Source organism: Corapipo altera, unplaced genomic scaffold, assembly GCF_003945725.1.
Source record: "Corapipo altera isolate COAL_440 unplaced genomic scaffold, ASM394572v1 107b, whole genome shotgun sequence".
Classification (NCBI taxonomy): Eukaryota; Metazoa; Chordata; class Aves; order Passeriformes; family Pipridae; genus Corapipo; species Corapipo altera.
This window is the reverse complement of record NW_020884951.1, coordinates 953,918-979,713: the sequence shown is the minus strand read 5'-3', so window position 1 is coordinate 979,713 and position 25,796 is coordinate 953,918. Positions and strand designations below refer to the sequence as shown.

Here is a 25,796-nt window from a genome sequence, read left to right as displayed (position 1 = left end):
GGTGTGTGTAAAGCCTCCATGACTGCACACCCTCCAGCAGCTGCTGCTTCTGACTCTTTCTTCTATTCCGCCTGGACTTGATATCAAGAACTTGCAACACATCCTGATTCTAACCTCTGGATGTGGATTTTATGTCACTTAACGTGGTGATGAGAGTATGTGCATGTGGATGCCTGCACAGGGCAATGAGGGAGAGCTAAATTAAGCTGCATGTGCCAAATGCATCATTCTATTGAGTCTTGTAATAGGAGCCCTGGCTAAAAACCTGATGGTGTAAGGCTTATCAGATCCATCTTTCTGCCTTTTGTCTTCTGTAAGCTTTAGAGCCTGTTGGCTGACAGAAGAGTAGATATCTCAGAGATTTTAAGTCCCTGCAAGATTTGTGGAATTATGCAGCTGAGTGGAAAAAGACCCAAAGTAGAGAGAGGTAACTAGGTGGGATCAACTGGTGTTAGGCATCAGAAAAACAGGGAGGAAAAGATGATCTGCAGGAAGCAGGGTGTGGTGGCTCCACTGCTGGTTAAACAGCATCTCTCCTAAGCTGTTCTGCTGGATAGAGCTCTAACCTGTATCCCCTACTCTTGACAAATGTGAGAAAATGCCTTTCACCAGCATGGGGGGTGTGTGAAAACCCTATAGCACCTTCTCCAGCAACATGTGGATTTACGTACTGTGCCAGGTATGTCTGGAGCCCCCTTACTCCTCCTGTGTTGAGACAAAGGGGCAGTGCAGCCTGCTCAGTGCAGCAAGGTCAGACCAGAAAATTGGGCTACTCTGGGCTGTTATCCCCAGGGAATAACAGCCTGTGCTAGGGAGGGAGTGCAGTTTCTCACCCAAAAGGCACAAGCAGATGCCCTGTGTGCCTCTTGGCACTGTGCTGGAAGCAAGGAGGAACAAGGTGTGTCTGACTCCTCTGCTTCAAGCAGTAGTTGTGCCTTGATCCAAACTCCATAACCAACATGTTGTGTGGGTGTAGGGAGAGCTCAGACCCGGATCAGAGCCACGAGCACAGGTACAGCACATTGGCAGACTCCTTAAGGATTTCTCTTCCAAGAACTGAGCTGATCTTCCCTATGGAACCCGAGGAGTTTGAGCCTAGGAATTAGACATCCATCAGTGCATGACAGTGTGCCACAGATCCTAGACAACCATACTCCAGTGGTGACTGGGTCACTTCTTGGTGCTGCACCCGGTTCCTGCAGAGGACATGGGATGCAGTCATATTAGCACACTGCCTCTGCAGCACGCTGTGTGAGACAGGGAATAAATCTCTCCATTGTTTCAGCAATCTGTGGCCCTGCTAAGAAAGGGAGCCAGGACAGGAGGCTGTCTTTCTGAGGATTTCACAGACATCATCTCACTTCATCTGCACTGAAGAATTAAGAACATGTAATTGTAGACCACGCTGATCTCTCTCATCACGTGGGAGTGGCTTTGTTGTTGGCTGTCTCTTGAGAGAGCCCCTGAAATTATTTTTGAACCGCTTCCTCTCCCCGTGCTGGAATATCCAAGTTGAGAGGAGAAAGGAGAGAAGCACAGCTGGAAGTGCCACCACATGCATATCTGTGTTTACAGATTGGATGACTTCTCACTAGTCTGGCTGGAGGACATGCAATTGTATAGACACTGATGTGCCTTCACACCAGAGAGAAGGTAGTAATTAATCACCATGGCTCACAGAGCAGCAACTTGGGAACTGGCTGTACAGCAAATGCTGGCAGTTCCAGGGGATTTAAACAGCAGCAGTGGGTGAAAAGATGCCTTGGCACCCCAGGATTGGGGGAACAGGCTTGCTGCTTCCATGGAGAGCAGCAGACAGCCTTGTTTCCCCTGTAAATGTGATGCCTTTTTGGTCACAACCCTGCAGGAGTCACTGGGAGCGTAACTGAGTGGGTCAGATCTGTTACACAGACCCAGTTATTCTGGAATCAAGCAAACAGCCAAGGAAAACTACATTAGACAAATAGTTCGTGACATGGCAGAGCTAGAAAAGGATCCGACCCAAAGGTCTTGTTGGCAATCCCCTGCAGGCTCTTACTCACCCCTGCTTTTGCTGAGATGAGACATTTGTTTCAGACATTTATATATTGTTTCTTTCCTTACTATGTGGTTTATTTTGCAGAGTACAAATTTCCCAGTGCTCAGTCCTTGGCTGACCCCACTTTGCAGTGGATGAGCATCCCATCATCTTTAACCACGTTGTCCCAGGTGGGAGCATGAGGCCAAGGCCAGCCTTCATCCGTGGCACTGTGGTCATCCTCATCTCTGTGCTCATTAGAGAGAGGCAGATGCCCTCAGAGGCAGTGAGGTCTGGGTGGGCTGAACTACCTGTGGGATTACCCTCCCCCCATACACAGTATGGGGCCAGTGGGGTCTCGGCTGTGTCTTGATGATTGTGCCCAAGTGAGTTTTCCTGGAGATGCTTTGCTATTTTAGGTGGTTCAGGGGATTAAAGCCGGTGCTGCTGTTAGCTCTGTCTGGCCTGTGAAGGACTGGGCCAGCTGCCAGCCCTCCTGGTGACACTCCTGGCCCTGTTCTCTGCCATTTGGCATTGACAGGACCAAGACACCCTGTGTATGTTCTTGCTGCCTCTTGTAAGAAGAACACGTGCACTCTGCTGTCCACTTTTGGGAAAGATGCCCAGGCTGAGCTTGTCAGACCAGGGTGAATATCTGTGATAGAAGATTTGGCTTTTGCTTCTGAGCAAGTAATTTCATATACAAGGGTGCTGAGGCACTACAACAGCCAAACCACGTCTGAAAATATGTATGTTTTCTTTGGGACTGGGAGTTTGAAGAGGTTGACTGTGACTTCTCCATGTGTTGTCTAAGAGCCCTGAGTCAAAAACAGCTGAGGAGAGAGAAGGGGGGGTGCTGAGACCTGCCCACAGCTCTGCACTCCAGCTCTGCTCTCCCTTTTGTAGAGGTTGGAGGAAATGCCAGTACATTCTTAGGTTTTTTTGCCATCTCTCTTCCCCAGCCTTCCCCTCCTGACCCAAGTAAAGCCTCTGTTCCCAGGATACCAGGTGTGGGAGCATCCCAGGTGCAGCAGGGATGTTTGTGGTCCTGACATTGGCAGTAGCTCGTGCTGCCTTGTGGCCTTTGTGTGGCAGGAGCTTTGTCAGTGTCCTTGGAGTCAGCTTTGTCCCCTGGCTGGGCTGGACAAGCCCAGGAGGCATTAACAGCACTGCAGTGATGTTCACTGAAATGTTTCCTTCTCTGCTGCTATTTCTGAGCTCCTCAGCAAAAAAAACTGAAAGAAAAGCAACTCTAATGTGTGTGGGAGAGTGTGACTGGCCCCACAGCAGGAGAGCATCAGTGAAGGCTACATTAGAGGTTTCTGGTGTGTGGTTGTTGATGTAGATGTCGTGTCTCCATTCCTGCAGCTTGAGGCCGTGGGGAGAGGTCCCACTCCCCTTGGGCACCTGCCCCTCTGCTTGTGCCTCCCTGTTCTCTCACAGTACTGGCCTGGCAGTCCCAAGGGCAAACTCACAGAGAGGGTACCATGTGCCACATCATCCATAGATGTGCCACTCCCTTTCCATGCATCTCTTCCTGCAAGGGGGCATCACTCTGTTCCTACTTCCCGAAACAAGGCAGCACCACAGGTTAAAAGGCCATCTGATAAACCAAGGTAGGGACTGGGAGAGGCAGGAGTCCTGGTGTGAGGGCACTGAAGTTCTCGAGGAGGGGCCCAAGGGTGGTGTTTCTGGCTGGGGGCTGTCGTGTGCCACCTCTAAGGCAGAGGCTGCCAGGGGTTGTGGTGCAGCTCAGTTCCAGCGGGCTCATAGAGCTTGTAGCACAGGTCATAGGAGCCTCTTTTGTTCCAGAGGCTAAAAGTGGAAGGAAAATTAAATTCCTCCAGTGAGAGGCTGAGAAAATGAAGAATGACATGCACAAAAATCTTTTGTGTGCAGCTACAAGAATTACCTGCTGCTGCTTATTAATTATCATGGCAAGGATCTGGGAGAAGGCATGAGGTGGAATTTGGGAGCACAAACCAACTATTTCCCTTCCCAGGGATGCTGGGTTGGCTGGAAAGCACTGTCCTGTCCAGTGTGCTCACTGTGGGTTACTTGATGTGGGAAAGAGGGACACGGGAACACCTCTCTTCAAGGTGACACTGCTCTCACCATGGGCTGGTGGGAATCCTTCCCGAGGGATTCTGTGTTTTTGAGGGGACACTGGATAAGGAGACCTCATTGAGCTGAGGGTAAATATAGTTGTCTAAATGTAGGAGGGAGTTAAGGGGCACTATCAACTTGTTACTGTCCTCCTGAGGTTGTGGGAGGATATTGGGCTAGCTGGAGTCTGGAGCAGCTCATAGGGAGCCCAGTGCAGAAACATCTACCTCCTGGAGCTGGCCTGGAGCAGACTGATGGTTTGAACCCCGGGGGTAGAAGAGCCTGAACAGCACTGTCCTCCTTTCTACTCTCAGCCATGCCATCCTGCACAGAGACACCACCACAGGCAGGGTTGTCACCTCCAGGCTCCCTTAGATGCCAGCACAGCCCGGGGGCAGAGCAGGAGCGCTGCCTCGGGGCGGTCCCCATCCCCTGGCTCATCCCGGTTATCTGCGGGCTGAGGCTGTGCATCCTCGCTGACGTCAGCGCATCAGCCAGGAATCCCCTGCACGAAGCCGCAGTGGCTTCGCCCCCGTTTCCATGGCGCGCATCGTTCGGGAGCCCCCAGCGCTCGGATGCAGGCACATCATCTCAGCTGGCTTGCGGCAGCGCCTCTGGGAACCCCCGCCCGGGAAACGGGACCGTGCTCAGCGCATCCCCAAACCTCCGGAGCTGAAACGCAACCTGGCGAGAGCCGATCGCGTTCCGGCCGAGATTCCGGAATAAACAGCCCTTGCTGAGTGCGGCGGGATGTTTAACGAGAGGCTGCTCAGCCCCCCTGTGCCCCCCACCTCCTAGAATCGCTCGGCTCCACAGCCAGGGAGGGGAGAGGCAGCGAGGCGGCGTAATTTGTATTCCAGCTCTGCTGCTGCTCCTGGTGCTTCCAAGAAGCAAGTAAAAATAGCACTCTGTCATTTTGTAAATAACAGCTATCTCCTCACAGGCCCAGGGAGTCATGAGCGCTTAAAGAGGGGATTGCTGGAAGGGGGGGGGGTGTGTCTGCCTTGAGCCAGGGCCTGGAAAATGGGGAGTTGGAGGGTGGCACAGGGGAGGGCGAGGGTAGATGGAGTGCCTGAAGCACCTCAGCAGCAGCTGCTACTGCTTTACACCTTCTGCACACCCGGGGAAGCAACAGACCCTGCTGGTGTTGCAGCTGGGGGGTCCAGATCTGGCCCCTCCACCCCTGGCTGGGAGGGACAATTGTGGTGTACACGAGCAGCCAGGCCTGGGGTAACAGATTCTTGGAGGAGAGGGGTAGCTTTTAAAGAGCAGGCAGGTGTAGGAAGTGCCATGGTAACACTGTGGGAAGGGATGGTTTGTTTTGCATTTGCACTGCAGATCTGCCCAGCTGTGGGGGATTTCTCCAGGAGGGAGCAAGGCAGCGTGGCCGGGCAGGCAGAGAGCGAGTTCTGTGCCTTGGGGGAGAAGGAGCAGCTTTGGGTGACCTGCAGCACCTTGTTGCTGCTCAAACACTTGCTCCAGATGGTTTTAGAAACGTGATTGTGCTGGGGGTTGGGAATAAGCTGAGCCAATAAATGGGAAAAGCTCCCAGACCAGGGAACCAGCCTCAAACAAATGGCTTGGGAACGTGGCATGCCACTAGTGTCTCTAAATTCTGCCCATGTACAAACGTTGAATCTGAAAATTTCTTGCTCTTCTAGTTTCATGTCAGCTCCAGGGTCTTTTTTTGCTTTCCTGGTCCCCAGCAGGACCTGGGGCACAGTGAGGCTCAGCAGGGTGGCTGGAAGGGGTTTGTGCAGCCCACCAAGAGTAACACTGAGCCCTCTTTAGGGCAGTGTTTGCCATTACTTAGGGCAGCCAGGGCTGGTCCATACCCTTCTCCAGCTTCCTGCCTGAACCAAGTCTTTCTTTTTTTGTTTGGCTGATTATGAACAGGACCAGCAGCATCCTCCTGCCACCCCAGCAGGCTTGAAGGCTTAACTTGTGCATCCAAAACCCTTTGAATTACAGGGAAGAATGATACTAGGAAAGGAAAAGTGTAATTTAACATTCTGCAACAGATCTAGTGAAAGCACCTAACCCTATGTACAGTCCTTAATTATTAAATCTTTGGTGAGGACTGGGCAAAACAGCCGAGCAGCAGGGCGAGCTTGTCTGTGGATTGAGGACCAGATAAGGATTTCCCTGCCGTGTCTCTAAGAAGAGGCAGGAGATGATCTTCTCTCAGCTTTCTCTTGCTGCCAAAGTATGCACAGTCTCTTCTCTTCACCCAGGCTCTGGGTGGGTAGCTGTGAGGGCAGGGAGAAGGAAGGCTAGATGAGTAGCTCCTGATTGCTCTGGAGGAGAAGATCTCCCAGTCACAGAGCCAGTGAGCTCTGGCAGAGCTGCAAGCAGTGCAGTTGCTCTTGGGCTGCAGGACCACGAAGGAACTGAGTCTCTGAGGCTGGAGCTCGCTCTGTTCTGCTGGTGTTTTACTTATCTCTGGATTTCCCAGCTCTGCTGAAATCCCTGCTTGCGTGGCAATGATTTAATTTCAGAAATCCCTCTGGCTCCCAGCCAAATCCTGCCCTTAGGAGCACACATTAACAGGGAAAGTTCAGTCTGGCTTTTACCATGAAAGGTGCATGGAGCTTGTTTTCCTGTGTGCTGAGGGACATCAGTAAGCCAGTGGTGAAGCCCCAGCTTGTCCCTGCACCAGGCACTGCATGGCCTGGCCTGGGGAATACATCTGCAGCCTGGAAATGGGAGATCCTCTTCAGCTCTGGGCCATAATTGGCTATTAATATTAATTATTAATTTTAATAAGATAATGCCATTATTTTTGATTGGATTTGCCAGTAGATTGAAGGGAACAAGAAGGGCTCCCTGGAGCTCTGTGACACATTGTTTACAGCTTGACAAGGACATAAAGGCTCACGTAAAGATTGCAGGGTCTTACCAAATGCGTCCAAAACTAGTTCTGCCTTTTGTCTTCTCACAACTTACTGAATCCCTTCCCTTGTGCTTGAACCCAACAGAGCACATTGGGAAGCACAGGCCCTTTCATGGACCCCTGTCCCTGAAACATGAACAGGGACACCCTGTTCCCTCTGCACTTCACAGGGACTGTGTCCCCTGGCCATGGGTGGCCGTGGATCCTGATCTGAGATCCGTGGCTGAAAACTGAATGCTGGGGAGGGGAGGGGAGGGGGGAGAGAGAGTTTGTGTTTTCTCTAGAACACAATTAACTTTCCCTCACAGCATGTGGTAGCAGAAGGAGCCTTGCATCACTGAGTGTTCTCTGCTGTGTATCTCATTTGGGGACTTGTTTGGAGGGAGACAGAGAATACCCTGAGTGTTTGCTGCAGAAGTAACTCATTTTGTTTAGACTTCTGGGGGTTTCACAAAGTGTGCTGCATACATATTTCTCTTTAACCTTCTTTTTATCACATCAAGGAAAGATCAAGGGTTACTTATATAGCACAATAATACCAGCCATAGGCTGCGTCAGAAGCTTTCCAGCCATAATAACGAAAGACATATATATGTATATTTTAGCCATTAAGGAGAAAAGCCTGCCAGAATGCATTATCTTATTTTGGGATGCAAAATTTTGAAGCACAAAACTAAGCTTCATAGTACTGCAAAATAACTGTCAGGGGACAGAAGGATTTCCATAACTTAATTGAGCAATAGGCCATCCAGGCTACTTGCAAAGCTGCTGCAGTGGCCAAAATTGGGTACTGTGCATAAAACATGAACTCCTGCTTTGGGGCTTTAAATTGGTTTCATTAGGAGAGCAGCTCTGAGCCAGCTAATGCCATACAATAGCATGATCTATCCCTAAAGTGGTGAGGATTTATGGTAACCGAGTGCTCAACTCAGGGCACCTCATCCATCATTTTTTCAGCACAACCCAGTGGGCAGAGCGTAGGGCTGTAAATCTGGCAAATCACCGTGCCTTGATTTCCCTGCAAAACGGGACAGCAGCAGAGATGTCAATCAGGAAACATGCCAAAGCCAACTGAAGCCAGGAAGGAGAGCTGTGTGTGCTGCTCAGCACGTGCTGACGGCCGCCTTCTGCAGAGCTCTCCGGATCATCTTCATCTGAAGGCATGGGATGGAAATGGCCCCTGGGTTTTAGCAGCTGGGGCAGGATCTGGGGCTCGGTGTCTTTTTTGGGGCAGTGAGGCTGTTGTTCAGCATCCATGAGGGCAGCACAGCCTGGGGGCAGGGGAGCATGTGATGTGGGCGAGCAGCAGCTTCGCAAGAATGAGGCACTTAGGAGAACAGCGAGCACGGTGGCAGTAAAAGGCAATCAGAATATTGATTCTCTTTACATACAGATAAGCCTGAAGCTGTAACAAACCCAGGCTTTCCTAAGACTGGTGGAACATTGCTAGGCTGTTTATCAGGCTGGGAGACACAAAGGGATTTCACATTAAAAGGAGTTTCAAAGCACCTCTGTATTGAAAACGTGGGGATCTGCACCACGTTATGGATCGTGCAGCCACATGGATTCTATAAATACGCAGTGTCTGGCCACGTGGGACATATCCATCCTCAGTGTAAGTGTGGGAAGCAGCAGAGCTGTGCTGGAGATGAATTTGCCCAGTTAGGAGTGATAAAATCAGCCGTTGCTCAGGGCACAGAGGATGGTGCAGAGGGTTCAGCAGAGCAGGAAAAAACACTGCATAACAACCCCCAAACCCTTCCCTGTACAAGAAAATTCAGTTCTTTAATTGCTTTTTTTCCCTTCTCTCTTTTTTTTTTTTTTTTTTGTCCCAGACAGTGTAACCGAAGTCAAGACAGACATTTACGTGACAAGTTTCGGCCCTGTCTCAGACACAGACATGGTAGGTGCCTCACGGGGAGGGATGGCTTCTCCTGCAGCCACTGTGGATGTGTCCCACCCTCGTCCCAGGAATATCTGGACAAAAGTGGGATTTTCCTAAACGGCAAAGCTGGTGGTAGCTCAGTGCGAGTGGTAGAGAGGGGTTGTTTCTCAGGCTTTTGGAAATCAATTGATAATACACCCTTGGGGAGTCAATACCTTTGCACTTCTCAGACACACTGCAAGCTTTAGGGTCTTTTTATTTCCTACAAGTCCAACCTAATGAAGTGGGGTCTGCCCACGGGACCGAGACATGAACATAGCATGCTCCCCCCGTTACCTGCCTTGACAAGCACCTTTGCTGCAGCCACCTTTCCCTGACCTGTCTGAGTGTGGAGGAAGGAAGGTGCTCCCTGTGACGAGGAGAGGATGCCAGAATCTGGTCTGGTTTGATGGCAATTCCAGAAGAGAATGATTCACCATCAGACTGTCCTCAGTGCTCGAACCGGAAAGGAGGCAAAAGAGGAAAAAAAGAAAAAGCATGAACTGATTGCAGTATTTTGACATGTTCAGGGGAAATTATTAATGAAAAGGCCTGAGGTCTGAATTTAGGCTTGTATTCCCACAACAGTTTGTCTTCTAATTAAAACAGGACTGTGGAGCATAATTAATAGTGAGGTTTCTCAACAGCGTTCCTTGCAGCTCGTGTTCCACAGGCACCCAGGCGCGCGGAGAAGAGTTGACTCGGGATGGTTGCTCCACAGTTCAAGGATGCCACGTGAGGACAGCCCTGCATTCAGGACTGAGAGCCTCCTGCACATCCAGCACCGGAGGTGGCCTGGTGCTCACACATCCCAGGCCAGCAGTGGGCTGTCCTGGCCGTGGAGGGAGCCTGCTTTGGGAGGAGGAGCAGGCTTTGCTCTCACCAGCCAGGCCAGGCTGGAGCAATGTCCTGTGACTCTCATGGCACCTCTGGAGCTGGAAGGGTTTAATTTTCTGTGCTGACACGGCCTGAACTTCTCTTCAGCTGTCCCACGGACAATCCTGCGCTAACAGGCAGAGGAGCTGGGGGAGAATAAAACCTCTGTGTTTCATGGAAGTGCTCATTCAATCCTGCAAACCCGTTGTTGCTTTGGGAAGACCACTCCCTCCAGGGTAAGAAGTTAACTTGATGTCAGCCTAGTTGAGACTATTAACCTCATTTGAGTTCTCCCTCCCTCTCTCCCTGCTTTCCTACCGCAGCAGAGACCCATAATATATTCAGCAATCGTAGCCCATGGGGAGTATCTGATAATTACTTCCAAGGTGGAGCATATTTGATTAAGGGAGTGTGTATAATGAACTGTGAAGAAGAAATATGAGGTATTGAAAAGAGGAAGGTATTCTCCGCGATGTGATTTGACAAAATGAATTTAAAATTAGGAAGACAGTTAAGGAATAATAAATTATTTCCCCTTCGCGTGCTTTCGTTCCGTGTATTTTCCAAACGCATAGCGAATGCGCTTCAGCCCGCTGTTCTGCTGCTGAATGCACTCAGAAACGTGAGGGAGAGAAACGTGGGGAGAGCCTGCTCTTCTGCTGTGGTTCCTTTTATCTCGGGAGCGGGAAGTCCCTCCTTCCCCGCTGGCATCTGCCCGGTGATCCGCTCCCATCCCTCCCACAGCCATTACTCACTGCCTGCAGAGCTCCGGCGTGTCCTGCTGCAGACAGAGACTGTAATTATGATGATGGAGGAGAGGCAGGTAGAGCTGCTGTGCAGAGGGGAGGAGAGCAGCTGGTTACGGAGCGTGGAGGAGGACGTGTGGACCTTTTTCACTGAGCTGCTCCGAGGGACTTCTAATCTCAGCTTTTAGTTCGGTTCGGAAAGCAGAGCCTGACGCGCGCCTGGATCTTCGGCACTGAGCTCTTGCAGCTTTGCCTCGGTCCCCAGGAGATCATAGAAAGAAAAAAAAGAAAAGAGTTCAAGGGAGTTTTTTGTTTCATGGATGGACTCTGAAGACAGACTCAGTCTTGATGTTTTCAGCTGCTTCTATAAGTAGGAGAAGAGCATAACATAGAACTAAGTGTGCTCTTTGGAAGGGGTGAATTGGGAATGATGCTTTTAAGGAAAGAAGTATAGAAAAGAGGGGAAGATTCTCAAAATGATTTCTCTTTTCTTCAGAAATGATTCCTTAGCATAAAAGAAGAAAAACAAGGCCTGGAAAGTTGATAAAAATGTTTTGCCTCTTTGCTGTTTTTTAACAGGAACAGGGTTCTGAATAGGAGAGATCTTCTCCTGATAAGGACTTTTCCCAAACCTCCTGGGACACGGGCTCATTTCTTTGGTTTTATCCATTTACTGAGCTTAAAACCACAAAGATCTCTTCCATGAAGGGGCAGAATATCTAGTACATGGCAGAGCCTGTAGGAATGTAGAATCTTCTCTTCCCTGTCCCCAGCCAGGCTCCAGAAGGTTCATATTTGAGCAGGGGTGGCTCCATGGCCAGGGAGCAGGGATGAACTTGTTTACTGAGATGCTTTCATTCAGCTGCCATCTGCCACAAAAACCTGTAGGAATTTCTCTGTCCTATAGGAAGCTGATGCACAGCAGTTTTTAAATGCTGCTGAGAAGTGCTGCAGGAAAGAAATCACTCACAATGATAAGTTTAGTTGGTCCTGCAGCCTCCAGGAACACGTAAATAAAGACTATGAGTCTGCAACGGCAGGGGAAGAAGGGTTGGGACTGTTCTTCTTTCTGAAGCCCCCTTCTCTCTCTGAAAGCCTCGTGGCTCTGAAAGCCCTCATCAGCCAGAGGTGTGTGCTGTAGAGGTGAGCAGTGGTGCAGCCCGTGCTGATGGGCTGAAGACATGAACCTCAAGTGATATGAACCCTCAAAGGACACAGGGACCACTGGGTGCACTGATTTGATTTTGCCTCGGGGTGGCCATGGAGCCACAGTGACCTTGCTGCTTTGATCGAGTGGTTTCTGAGGCTGCAGGCACCGATCAAGAAGCTGCAGTACTCCAAAGAGATGACTTCTAATTGCCCCAGCTGGAATTTGGCCTAGGAAATGGGTTTCTACACTAACTGAAAGAAATAAAAAAAAAAGGGGGGGGAGAAAAAAGGAAAAAATATGAAAAAGAAGACAAAAGAAAGTCATAGGATCTTGTAATGCAAGTTTGTGAAGTCCTTGATTCAATGCTTTTCTAGAGGTGGCCTGGGGAACAAAATAACATTAAGTCAGTGTCATGGAAGTAGATTTCATTATATTTTTTAATGAGCAGGGATACAATTGCCAGTATCCTGGCCAAATTCCATCTGCAGGATCTTTATTTTTGCTTTTTAAAACGCCCATGTAGCTGCACACAAATACACTCCCTCCCCTGAAACATCTGGGTAAAGGTGATGGTGCAGGAGGGCTACCCCAGAACTGGCTGTTGTAGTCTGTGTTGCAATTTGTCTGCAGTGGTCAGAAACATTGGAATGCACATTTTGACATCATAGGTGAGTCATTATACAAAATGTGGTAAATACCGTCTCTCCTCCACTGCTCTTAATTCCTGCTTCTTGTTGCACCACACTTCACATCACCCAAGGTGTGCCAAAATGCAGTCTGCTCCATGACTGAAGATACTTCCTGAATCCCCTTGTTTGCAACGAAGAGCTGAGCTGACTCACTTTTCTCTCCTCTCCCCACAAAGGAATACACCATTGATGTCTTCTTCCGGCAGTCCTGGAGAGATGAAAGGCTGAAGTTTGATGGTCCCATGAAAATACTTCCCCTGAACAACCTGCTGGCCAGCAAGATCTGGACTCCTGACACCTTCTTCCACAACGGGAAGAAATCTGTTGCCCACAACATGACAACACCCAACAAGCTGCTGCGCCTGGTGGACAACGGCACCCTCCTGTACACCATGAGGTAGGTTTGTGCCTCCTGGCCAGGGTATTCCAGGTCCCTGCACACATACAGGCCAGAATGGGACCTCAGGGTGCATGACAGCAGGATTTATGCAGACTTCCACTAACTCTGTTAGCCCACTTGAGTCTTACACTGCTGCTTTCCCTGCTACCCTTGTTTCCTACCTATGTATCATCTCTGATCCTCAACTTTGCACATTTTTACAGGTAGCTTTTTCCTCATCATTCATGTTGATTTTTTTTTCTTTTATGTGATGAGGTAGAAGTGTTGGGATCTATAATTTGTGAGGTTGATGCTCTAGCTGACATAATTTTGTTCCTGACCTGTGATGGGTTATGAATCAGATATCCAGTGCTGCTAGGGGAACAATAGGATGGGAGGATTTATTATTCTCCAGCAGCTTGAGAACAGACCTAAATTTGTTCAGCATGTTACAGCACAGCCATTTCAAACATCTAATGAGACTGAGCTTGCTTGTGAGAACAATGGGGTTGTTTTTTTCCTTCTTCGTGGAATCAGAAGTCTGGATCTGGGTGATCAATGCACATCATTAGGAAAAAAAACCCAAACAACAGCTTCTTAAAAACTGTGCTTTGGAGAAGCCAGGTTCTCGGGGCTATCTGAAGTTCTAGGTTTAACCTAGCTTATGTTACCCCCTCCTGGGATGTCAGGGAGAGCCCTGAACAAGAGGCAGCACCTCTTGGGTTGCCCAGCACCAGCCTGGGCAACCTCTCTGTGAGCTCCAGCAACTGGGGCCTTCCTCTGAAAGCACCAGTTGCTGTTGGGAAACTGTGCCTGAGCAGTCCTGTCTGGGTATCTCAAGAGCAGCCCTGGTACATAACATTTGTCATTAAGCTACAACAGTTTGAGAGCAGGAAGAGAAATGCCTTTGGGTTAATGGTATGTTCATTCCAGAACTATTCAGATATTTCTGTACACTTGTAAGCTGTTCACCCACGTCAATAATGTTTGCCCCCCGGGGTCGATGTACTAATTTGCCTTCTGAGGTAAACGGGCTTATAAATGAAACAACAAGTTACTCATAGATGCACACGAAAGGATATTGAGTTGGTTTTGGAAAGGTGTAAATCTTTGTTTAAAAAAATTTGTTCGCTCTGTCTCCATCTTCAAGCCAATCCTAACTTGTAACAGGCTTCATTGTGGATTCTGTGTGCTGAGATGATGCACTTTCACCTCTGTTTTTGAGGACCAGGCAGAATTTCATCTCTTCATAGTCGAACTGGCTGTGAATCTACGTGGTGTCAGCAAGTTTTGCAGCCTGCATTGATAAACAATGCTCTACTTTTGTGCAGCAGTTCTCTAATATGAGCTAATCCTGCCAGTGCCCTGGGGGTTTAGGTCTCCACACATCAGTGATCTCATATTAAGGCAGATGGGGTAAATGAAGGGAGAAGCCCAACTTGACTCAAGGGCTCAATTCTGCTCCCAGTTCTCTGACCTGCATGTAGACAACTTAACACTCCCTCTGTTCGTATCACTGTGTGACTGTGAAGTATTACAGGAGCTGCTGGCATAAATAGCAAAAAAAAAAAAAAAAAGGGCTCAATTTCAGAGCTTTTATATCATTTCACTTCTTCTTTATTCAGCAAACAGCCATTAGCTGCAGCAAGTTTTGTGTGACTAAGAAAGTATTGGATTTATGTTTCCGTTTAGGGCTGGGCAGGTGCCAGGATGGCAGCATCATGAGACTCTTGGGAATGAGCTTCTGGAAGAAAACAGAGCCATGGGGGTTTTTTAAATAAAATCGAAACATCCTTTGTTTTAGCTGTATCCTGAAGAACTGGGGGATGAAGGGCCTCCTTTTGGGTATGCTCCTGCCCACCTTAAATATACTTCTAAGGCTTTGTAAGAGGTGAAGAGCCCACTTAGAGATACTCAGAAAGGAAGATGCAAGGGCACAGACTGCATGGGCCAGGATCATGCCTTGGGCTCAGAGACCAAATCCTGCCTGGCTTTGCCACTCCTGGGCACTCACACCTTGATTCCTCTGTAAAATCATGACAAGGGTATCACCCTCCCTTGTTAAGTGCTTTGAAACCTCCTTCCAGGCAAGGGCTTTATGTGTTTTATGTCCAAGTGGCACATTTGCTGTTCTCCCCCATACCCAGGGGCAGGCATATGTGTCCCTCTCAAAGGAAAGACAGGACCATGAAGCAAATCTCAGCCTCACACAGCTGGCACCCAGCAAAGGGTGAATCCCAGAGAGGTACAGTCTGTCCTGATGACTATGGAGCAAGTCTGGACTTTCACCAGGTTTCCACTGGCCTGGCAGGACTGCCCAGGTGTTCCCTTGCAGGCTCAGTCTGGACTGGTACCTTGCCATGCAGTTTGACTCCTGAGAACATCCTGCTCCTTTACCTTGTACCAGCCAATATCCTTGAGGGATCAGTTCTGCTGATGTGCAATTAGAGGCATGTCTCCTGCCATTTATCCTGCTGTGAAAGCCAACTTCTCTTAGTCAAGGCTCGCAGTTATAGATGAAGTTGCTCTGGTGGAACAGCAACTCTGTCACACACATCCAGCAAAATTACACCTGTGTGACAATATTTATAGCTCCTGGAGAGAGCCTCTTTATCACTGACCTGAGCTTCAAGGAGTCACACAGCAGCTGCAGCTGTGCTGCCAGAGATCTCCTTTAGTCATGGCACAGTCTCCTCAGGGATTGGTGCAACATCACAGTGTAAACATCTGACCACTGGCAGGCCTTGGCACCTGGGTGACAGTGTGGCCTGTGTGACCACAGCACAGAACTGCATTTCTCTATTCCCTCTGCACCTTCCCTGCCACTCCAGCTGCCTTAGAGGGCACGGGGAACACAGTTTTATTACGTAGCCCTGCCTCTGCTCTATTTTGTGGAGCTCCTACAAGATCCCAGTAGTTCACAAAAGCCCAGCTGGGGTCTCAAAGCTCTGGTGTCAGACCTGAGCACAACAAACTGGGAATTGTGCATGGATTTACATAAGGTAGAGACAAAAGCTGAGCTGCTGCAGCAGTCTCTGGATGTACTCTCTGGTTTGAACTGTGTGGGGCACGTAGATAATGTTCTGGTTTTTCCTGGCCTTGAAGCATATGAAAATAGTGAAAGTTTAATGCTGTGCTGATGGGATTCAGCTTTGTGAATCTGGGCTTTAAAAAAAGCTCTCCTGCTCTTAGCAAGGACTGTCAGAATGGCATGTTGAGGCTTTGTGGCTATTGTCAGAGTGGTTCCCAGACAATACCTGCTCAAGTTAGGCACTTAGAGGATGTTTTCTTTACCTGTCAGGCTGACATTCAGCTGCGTGTCCAAAGACTTTGCCTTGAGAGCCTGTGTTGCTGAAGACAACAGAAGTCCTTGGTGGTAGTGCATGAGCACTGAGGAAGGAGGGTTGGGGAACCCTGGGGTGAGTCAGAACAGGAGGGAAAGAACATCTGCAGACATACAGGGGCTGTTGAACCCCACGTAACAAGTCCTCTGCCTGTTATAATATGTTCAGAGGGTTGAGCTGCCCATGCTGCTTCTTGAAGGCACAGAGCTTTCCAGGGTCTCCTTCAGCAAAGGCTTTGGGGTGGCTTTACTGCCTGGGGGTTTTTAATGCCCAGACAACTTGTGATTGCCCCAGGCTGGAGCTTGAAGCACCTTCCACACAATGGAGGTGCAGCCTCTCTGCAAGAGCAGCAGCTGGGACATCCCAGCACTGTTGTGAGTAGTCTGGACTGGCAGCTATGTGGCTGTGTCCCACATCAGGGCCGATCCCAGACAACAGCACAGACAGATCCAAGCAGACCAGAGGTAGACTGACTGATAAACAGAAAAGCAGGCAGATAGACTAGATGAGATTTGCTCTTGCTTTTCCCTGCCTTACGGTTTCCGGAGTGGATCCACAGACAGAGATGATCTGTTTTCCAGGCTTGGCTTTGTGCAGGCAGACTTTTATAAGGAAACTGTCCCAGGAGGGAGAAATCTTCAGAGAACACCTTATCTCACTGCATTTCTGCCATCATGAGCTGAAATCTCCAAGGGCCGGGGGAGGATGCAAAGTGAATTCAGTGCTTTCAGATCCAGCGCAAGGATCCTAGAAGCAATTTGGCTTTCAAGCTCAAATCCCGGCAATTAAACCTAACCTAGATTCTCACACAGCCTAAACTGTAAACACTCTTCGGCCTGACTGTGGTTATTAATGAATCTCCTGGAGAAGAAATCAGGACAAAACTCAAGCAGCATCCCTGGCATAAACAAAGTCGGTTCTGCTGTGCAGGGTGCTGTCATGTTTTTGTACTGCTCATGCACCGAGGGATTATTAGATTTGCGTCCCAGAAATTGGACTGAGGTTCTGGCTCATCCTGCAGCACGACGCAGGTAACGACAGGGGCTCTAATGACACATCAAAGGCTTTGCTAAGCTCCCGGTAACCATGAGAACGAAGCTGAAGTGGTTTGTTATCCCGTCAGCCCTGGGAGAGGTGTGTTTAGCCTGATTCACACTCCTTGCCATTGTGCTGCGCAGTTCAAAGGACTTCCCGTTACTTTAAAGAGAAAAACATGGTTTCTGTCCTGGATGTTCCACTTTTGGTGCCAATTGTGCCAGCAAAGCGAAGAGAAACCATGAGGAGTTTGGGGTTTTACTTCAAGTTAGTTCTGCCTAAGTTGTTGCTGGTTCCTAGGACAGATGAGCCAAAGGATACACTGGCTGGATGATGTGATTGCTGGCAGCTTGGCTATTTTTTACACGCTGTTTAGGCTTTCTAAGGACATTTCAGAGCTCAGATGTCTGGACCTGAATGGGCCATCAGAGCACTGAAGCAAAACCCGGTGGCTATCTGGCCATAAGCTCCCTTGCACCGGGTAAGCGGCACAGATGAGAATTTCTGCAGTAAACTCTTTTACCTAAATGCTGCAGAGGCAGAGGTAATTGTCTGGGAAGTGAGATCCATTCCTTGCCGTTTGACATTTTGATGTTTCATTAAGCAAAGCATACGGTGCTGAGAAGTCCTTCCCCAGCGACAGGAGGTGGGGGGAGCAGAAGGGGAGTGCGGGCACTCTCCACAGCTCACCTAAACACCTCTGCTAATCAAGGCTCTGAAAGATGAGTGCGTGCAGCAAGAGAGGCTGCAGGAGCAGAGTGGAAGATGTTCTGGTCGTAGGGGGAACATCCCAGGAGTCAGCACACCCCCCACACGTGGGGATAAAGCAAAGGGGGAACACCTGGGAAGGGGGAATGCCTGTGTTGCTTCCCCCCTCAGCAGGAAGGCTGACTCCCTTTGTGTGTCATCTGTGAACGTGCTGACTTCTGGCTGGCTGAAGTTGCTGAATCAGACTAGTCTCGCTGGACTGATGTGATTTTTCTTCTTTTTTTAATTCAATTTCAGGAGATTTTAAAACTCCATCAGTTGTAGGTGGAGAAGTAGCAGATTAGGTTGCTTTTTCAGTGGTTTGTTGGTGGATTTATTGTTTCCTTGTTTACTAGCTCAGCTAATAATACAGGGGTTAGATTTAAAATGCAACTGGTGAGTTCCCACAAACATATGGAGTCATTCAGCATCCATATAAAGTTGTCTCCTTCCCCTGACAACACATGTTCTCTTTGGCCATGACCTGGAGAGGGCAGGAGGGTATGACCAAGGCCAGCTTGTCCTGCAGTCCATTCAGCCTTATTCATAGTGGCTGTTGGTCACAGCCAAGACTTGCAAACAGTACAGTGGATGGAAGAGACTTTTCTGGTTTTTTAGGGTGAGTTCAGGATCAATCAGAGGGGAAACACCAATCACAGGAGAGGTCCTTTGCATAAGGCAACTTTGGAAACTCCCAGCAAAGAGCATTTTGACATAATAAAGAAATTAATGATGTCAATGAAAAAAAATAGGAAGGTAAAAAGGAAGTGTCTTATGTGGACTGCTGAGGAAGACAGAGAAAATCCATCAGTATTTCCTTGACACGAGCGACAGTGACAAAATGAGAAGCAAAAAGTTCATTGCAGTTGGAAAGGACACAGAAAGAATTGAATAATAAGCTCTGTGAGGATGTGCTTGACAAGCTCACCAACCATGAGCTCCCCCTGTGAGTTTTGAGCTGGCTGAAGAGAACATCACAAAAGATACAGAACAAGGCTGTCGAGTCCCCACCTTGCTGCCAGGTTTTCATACCTGCTTCTTGAAATCCTAATCTTCATCCAGGTTACAAAAGAGAGGCATCAGAGCAAATGAGCAATTTGTTCATGGTGGCCTCTGGGTGTCCAGGAGAAAATCATTGCAACAGTGTGTTTGTAGGGTTGTCAAAATCACTGCCAGTCTTTCCATCCACTTCACTGAGTCTTGGTAGAAGTCTAAAGATCAGGTCTTCCTCTCTTTCATGTAAAACAGATGCATTCAATCCAGTGATGAGAGAGAGATCATCAAGTCAGAGAGAGTGATTTGTTTCCAAGAAATTAGATTGGCCACACAGTGGTTCTTGGCTTGGCTGAGAAAGCCAAGCTGGAGCCAGACATAATGCAAGCAGGACAGTCATCATCACCTTTGTTAGATTATTACAGGACCCAGTGGTCACTGTCTGTGACATCCCCTGCTGCCCCCCAGCCACACCCATCCTGCTTTGTTTCCCCCACAGGGGTTTTCAGAACAATTTGTCAAGGGTTTGGTTTTGTCCACCGGATTTTATTGTGACAAGTTTTAAAAAACAGTCCTCTTTTGTAGAAACATTTAAGGTTCGTCCACCTGAAAGAAATAACCTTTATTTTTAATTTTTTTTTTTTATTCTTTGCTTTTAGCAAATAAAATCCAAAGCCTCTATTTTTTCAGGGTTTATTTAGCATTTGCCTAAGCCTCGGTATTTTCTGTGAAGAATAACTTAGCTAAACATTTTTCTAGGTGAAGGAAAATATCTCAATAGAAGCTTCTTGACCCGAGTTTTCCTCAAACCACCATCAGCCTCAGGTCTGTGCTCTTGCCCTTTGCATCCACATGTTGCTGCTGTCACGGTTTGTTTCCCGTTTTGCTGAGCCATCAGAAGTTAGTCCTTTCTTCTACATTTCTTCTACAAATGGTTCCATCAGAGGAGATTGTATTAGACATCTCCTGGGAAGCTGTTTGTTCTGTCTCCCCCTCCTCCTTGACTGCACACTTTGCAGTATTTCAGGAAGGAACACGAGCTCAGAACAACATTTTTTTAGAGCCTTTTATAAGGGATCCTTTTGTGCCTGGCCCCATATTCTGCAGCACACTGCTTTTATGGCTGTGCCTCCCTCACAAAACTGCTTCCTGACAAGGTATCCTCCAGGGGTTTGGTGGATGTGTGAAGCTCACAAGTTGTCCTGCTCAGCCCCAAGCAGCCCCAGGACATTCAGTTCTGCGTCTGTCTGCAGTGCCACCAGCGAGGGAGGAGCCAGGGAAGGTGGGATGAGTTGCCCCACATGGAAAGGAATGTGTTTACCCTGTTGACTTCATGGGTCTGACTGACTTTGTTCAGCCCAACAGTGCTGTGGCTTTCTGATTGAACAATCTGCCAGCCCTCAGCTCTTCCCAGGCCGCCTTGAAGAACAGGCCTGTTCCCTGGAAGCCCTTTCCCTCTGCCTTCCAGCACAGTCCATGAGATGTCCCCTGGCCTCAGGTATTAAGGAACTCTGTTCACAGTGCATAAGCAAACAGAAGTCCTGGGCTTTGGCAGGTTTTCCAGTTGCACTGAGCGGGTGAAGGGTTGAGTTTGTGCAACGGGAAAGGTTTCCAGATCCACATGCCTGCTGTTCTCTCCACAGCTTTCTGCCCGGAGACCCAGAGGCTGGTGAACACGTGAGCTGCTGCTGATGGATGCAGGAAGGGCTGTGGCAGAAGGGCCAGGGGTGTCTCTGACCGTGCCCTGTGCTTTGTCTTGCAGGCTCACGATCCACGCCGAGTGCCCCATGCACCTGGAGGACTTCCCCATGGATGTGCACGCCTGCCCACTGAAATTTGGGAGCTGTAAGTACCCTGATAAAACCTCTGCAAGGAGGTGGGTACAGAGCTAAAGAGAAGTCCTTTGTGTGGCTAGTGTTACCCAGCATTTTAGTAACAGTGTTATTAATTATTGATAATGATAATTATCGTTAATTAATGACCAAAAATGTTTTCTTGGCATCTCATGTGTCTCATGGCAGTGGTGGGCTGATGGTTCTACTCAATGATCTTCGCCAACCTCACTGATTCTATGACTCTAAAACTGAGATATGTTTTTCCTTCATCACAAGGTGATCCTGGGGGGACAGATTTGGGAAGATAGCAGTGGTGCCTGCTGCTGGATGTCCTGTCCAGCTTCCCTGCATCCCTCCTGCCAGTCTGGGGAGACCCTGAAATACTTGGTTACTCTGGCTCCATGCCCCAGTGGAGCTTACAAACCTCTTCAGTCTGTCAGGCAGGTGGCTCTCAAGTAAAAGGCTTGGAAACTCTGGAAAGCTCAGTCCCAGCAGCCAAGGGTTCTGGTTTAGGGAAGATTTGCTGTCTGCTGGTGAGTGGAAAGCTGCTCCCAGCCTCCCAGGCTTGCAACTGCTCAACTGCTTGGGCTTCCCATACCCTGCCCAGGAACAAGTTTCTTCTTGTCTCCATACATGAGTTAAATTTTATTTGGTTTTGTTCCTAAAAGTGAGTGGGAGCCAAACTCCAAGCCACTGGTTCACCATAATGTCAAAATAAATTTCCTAGTCCAGCTGTGCTTGGAGTCTTCTCCAGGTCCAACAAACTAAGCACCACTCTCAGTCTGTGTTTGCATTAGATGAAAAGAGTTACCTACCTCCAACTACAGAATGAGCCCACACCAGTAACCTCCAGAAAAATCCCAACTTTCTTAAACTGATACTTCCTTCCTGTAGCCATTTGGGAGCTAACTAAGGTCAAATTTGAAAAGTTTGATTGACAGCAGAAGAAATCGTGTTTATCATGTGCATCTGCTCCTCTGCCTCATGACAAACTGTACCCATGAAACTGGATTATTCAAAACTACTAAAATAAGGCTATTTTGTAGGCAGCAACTAATTAAATGTAGAACTCGTTGCCACAAGACATCACTAAGGCCAGTAAAATAGCAAGCCTTAGAGAAGGATGAATTATTAATGTTAATTGACCTTGTGAGGAGGGATATAAAACCTCATACCTCAGGCCTAAACTCTGGGATTATTACAAGACTTGCAGGAAGGCAGATTACTCCACCTCTAATTGCTTATAATGTTTCTTGGTGAGGAAAAGAGATTAATGTGTATATTTCTGCTGGAACACCCTTTGGGTTTTTGGTTTTTTTTTTTTACTGATTTGGCCTCTGAATGATGAGAGTCTTGAGACAAGCAGCTCAGAAAGCTGCCCCTGGTTAACATTAATGTGGCTCTTTCTAAAGCACCATCTGCACGGCATCTCAGCTCACCTCTCCTGTGCTGGAGAAAGATTAAACCAGTGTTTTCACTAAAAAGCCATCAACAGCTGGAAGCTTTGTTTTTGAGAAGCCTAAAGTGGGTTGGGCTTGTAAGTGGAAGGACAATGCTGGTAGCAGACACATGTTATTCAAGGGGCAGCTGAATTTGCCTCACAGGCCACTTCCCACGGATCCCCAGAACCTGAACGGCTCATAAGTGGCCTTCTGTCCCTGTGCCACCACGGCAGCCCCCCAGGGAGGGAAGGCAGAGCATTTGCAGAAGAATTGAGGGCATCAGGCCTTCCAGAGAGCTTCAGCTGCCCACCTGCATCATTCCCGGGGCCAAAAGCAGTGAGGGTGATGATCACCACGCTCCCGAGAAGAGAACCACAGAGAACTGTTCCCAAGCCATCACAGGGTATTTGTACAGCAGCTGTCTGAGACCAGGGTAGCAGAAGATGTTGCTGAAGTCACCAGCTCCACTAAATGCCCAAGAGCTGTCCTTGTTTGGGTTGGATTGGATTGGGCAGCATTGCAAACAAGGCATTGACAGAACCAAAACTGATACGTGGCATTAAAGATGTTCCACACATCCATGCCACGCCTACGTGACACCAGATGCCCTTCTGTCACAACCAGATGTGCAGACAACTGAGTTTTCTGGACAAAAATTCAGGGATTTTTATAGACATTCCTGAATTTTTAGGGACAATGGCAATGAGACTGTGGGTAGGTTCCCTTTGCAGGCTGGAAGTGGCACTAAGTGAGCTGTGACTGCTGGAGCAGGAGGTGTTGCCTATCAGGTGAAAGAGCAGTGGCAGAGCTGTGCAAAGCTCTGAAGGAGGATGGAGCTCTCCAGAAGCATGTTGAGAGCTGGAAGGAAGGGTTTTTGGAAAAGCAGAATGTTGCACGTGGAATGAGAGGTGCCAGCCTGCATCATCAGAAGTGCTTGGGCAGCACACTGGCATGCTGAGAAACACTGGCTGATCATCAAAGCCTCTCACCCTGCTTTGCACAGCTCCTGGTTAATATTTGACAGGTTTGCCAACGCCTACAGTGCAGGGGTAACAGCGGTTGTTTTAAAAAGATCAGAGAAATCTGGTTGTCTCAGGACACAGTCTTCCACAAAGCAGGAGCTGAGACATTTCTGTAGCAGACCTGGCCCATTGCTCGACCTGTCTGCAGTCAAAGAATTCCTTAATGTCTTAATAAGAGGAGCTGGTGGTAAAAATTAGGTAAAAGCTTGGTTTAGTGAACTATGTTCTTGCTTAAAAAACTGGTGTGGAGTTGCAGGAACTTCCTGCACAGGAATTTTGGGCATTATGGGGAGAAGTAGCTCCTAACAGAGTCTGGAGAGACTCAGTTTCTGGATAACCATAGGCCTGGCAAAGCCAAAAGCATGTGGGCACTGTTGAGAGAGGGACTGGCTATGGGGGCAGAGCAGGGGTTTGGTCACAAACACAGGGTCAGGCAGGGAAAAAGCATTTTGGTGGGAGAGCACACCAGCTCTAAAGCTGAGAGAGACTTGCTTGGTTACTGAGAGAGACCCTGAGTGAGGGTAGAGATTTTTAACTTTTTCTCCTCAACCTAAAATTTAACCCCATTTGCATTTGGCCTTTCTTGCCAGCTGCTGCCAGCATGACATTCCCTGTCCCTGGCATGGCAGGGCTGTGGCTGTCCTGCTGCCCCAGTCTGCTGGTCTGGATGCCTTCCTATCTCATCCCTGCTTGGAGCCAGCCCTTGCAGAGTCAGCACATCAAGGGGACAGCATGTCTCTCAACGACAGTGCTCTGCCCCCTCTCCAGCTCCCTTCTGAAAACCCCAGCTCCCTCCTGCTCGTCTGATTTAACAGTTGTTGATCTGCCTTGGTCTCTGGCCATGCTTGGCTGTGCTCAGCCATGTGGTTCTGAGAAATGCACAGCGAAGATTAATTTGGCCACAGGCTAATTTCGGTATATTTTAGGTCAGGCAGAAGCACAAACCTCATTCTTCTTCCCCCCTCTGCAGACGCCTACACGAAGACAGAGGTGATCTACACCTGGACACTGGGGAAGGATAAATCCGTGGAAGTGGCCAAGGGTGGATCTCGCCTGAACCAGTACGACCTGCTGGGCCACGTCGTTGGGACAGAGATGGTTCGATCCAGCACAGGTACTTGTGGGACCATGGTGTGGTGCATGGGCTGAGCACATCCTGAGATGAGATGGATCCATGGGCTCGGAATGCCATGACTGTACTTCCACAGCACTTCCCAAGCTGCGTGCTGTTGGAGAAACTGGCTGGTGACATCTATAGCAGTCACCAAGAGGCAGTAAAGAGTTTAGTTTTGAGTGGTTTCCACTGAAAGAGCCTTATCATCCACAGTCTTCAGGAAAACTGATCTCAAGCATCTCAGTATGATCTGTTGTGTGGAAAATTTGCCCTGCATTGTCCAGCTGGTCCGTGGTACTGTGGGTTCATTTGTCTTGGATTCCTTTCCAGCCCCTCAGGAGAGCGCTGCAGGCAGGGCAGGCGAAAGCAACATAATGTCCAGTGTGATTTTCACTGCATCTGCTTGCACAAATATTATCATAGCTAGTAGAAGATTATCCCAAACAAATGTTTCCTCTGATTAATGACCAATATTAATCATTTTTCTCTCCCATCTGCTGCTCCTCCCTTCCCCTCTGAATCCAGGTACTGATAGCTTCTGTTATCTCATGTGTGTCTCTCATATTTCCTTTTTTTTCTTTTATTTTTTCTTCTGTATGCACCAGTAGTTCTCTCATTTGAGGATATTTCCTCTCTGGTGCACTTGATTTTAATAGTGTCTGTCTGTAACAACTCATTTCACCTCCCTTGGGGAAATGTGGGGAGCCCAGGGAACTAAATGTCATAATATCTGGCCCATCTCTCTACTTAAGTTGTAGTAAAATGTACAGATGAATAACCTGAAGTGGTAAGAAAGCTGCTAAAGGCTCCTGTGTGTAATGATTTAGCAGAGCCACGCACACAACATAAAGGCACAGTAATCCAACAAAATATCCAAAGCTTTGAGAGGAGGAATAGGACACTGAGGGAAAATAGGGACAGCTGCTTCGTTGGTTCACAGGCCAGACCTTTTAAAAACAGAATTTGTCCTAATTTTTGAGATAGTTTAAGTGTGGCAAGGTGGAATATTTTCAGGCTTGTAAAAGAAAACAATATCCTTTGTCCTTAAATCCTGCTGCAGCACTGGAGGGTACCAGGGCATGCCAGCCAGGAACAGGATTCCACTGTAGAGCTTGGAAGTTTGTTCAGGACAGACCTTTAGTGGCTCAGAGCTGGACAGGTGGGCATCTGGGCACGTCCTGGAAGGCACGGGGGGCTCAGCATCTCTGACTGGCTGTCTCTGCAGGGGAGTACGTTGTCATGACCACACACTTCCACCTCAAGAGGAAGATCGGCTACTTTGTGATCCAGACCTACCTGCCCTGCATTATGACTGTCATCCTGTCCCAGGTCTCCTTCTGGCTCAACAGGGAATCAGTTCCTGCCCGGACGGTTTTTGGTGAGTCTGGGAGCTCAGGGGTGTCCTCTCAGGTTGGAGGAGAAAGGCACCACAAATGAGGGGAAACAGATTTAAATCAGAGCTGGTCTTCCCCAGGCCTTGTCTG

General features: G+C 48.6%; 1 protein-coding gene across 4 annotated transcripts in view; it reads left to right on the top strand.

Annotated features, from left to right (window-relative positions):
- Nucleotides 1-25,796, top strand: part of GABRA3 (gamma-aminobutyric acid type A receptor alpha3 subunit) — a 72,662-nt gene that overhangs the window by 35,846 nt on the left and 11,020 nt on the right. For 3 of the 4 annotated variants that reach the window (XM_027663144.1, XM_027663145.1, XM_027663147.1), the window contains exons 4-8: nucleotides 8,852-8,919; nucleotides 12,578-12,798; nucleotides 20,662-20,744; nucleotides 24,169-24,312; nucleotides 25,538-25,690. In XM_027663144.1, the coding sequence (XP_027518945.1) occupies nucleotides 8,852-8,919; nucleotides 12,578-12,798; nucleotides 20,662-20,744; nucleotides 24,169-24,312; nucleotides 25,538-25,690 (669 nt within the window). The remainder of the gene's footprint in view (nucleotides 1-8,851; nucleotides 8,920-12,577; nucleotides 12,799-20,661; nucleotides 20,745-24,168; nucleotides 24,313-25,537; nucleotides 25,691-25,796) is intronic. The other variant, XM_027663146.1, reaches the window with a different exon arrangement.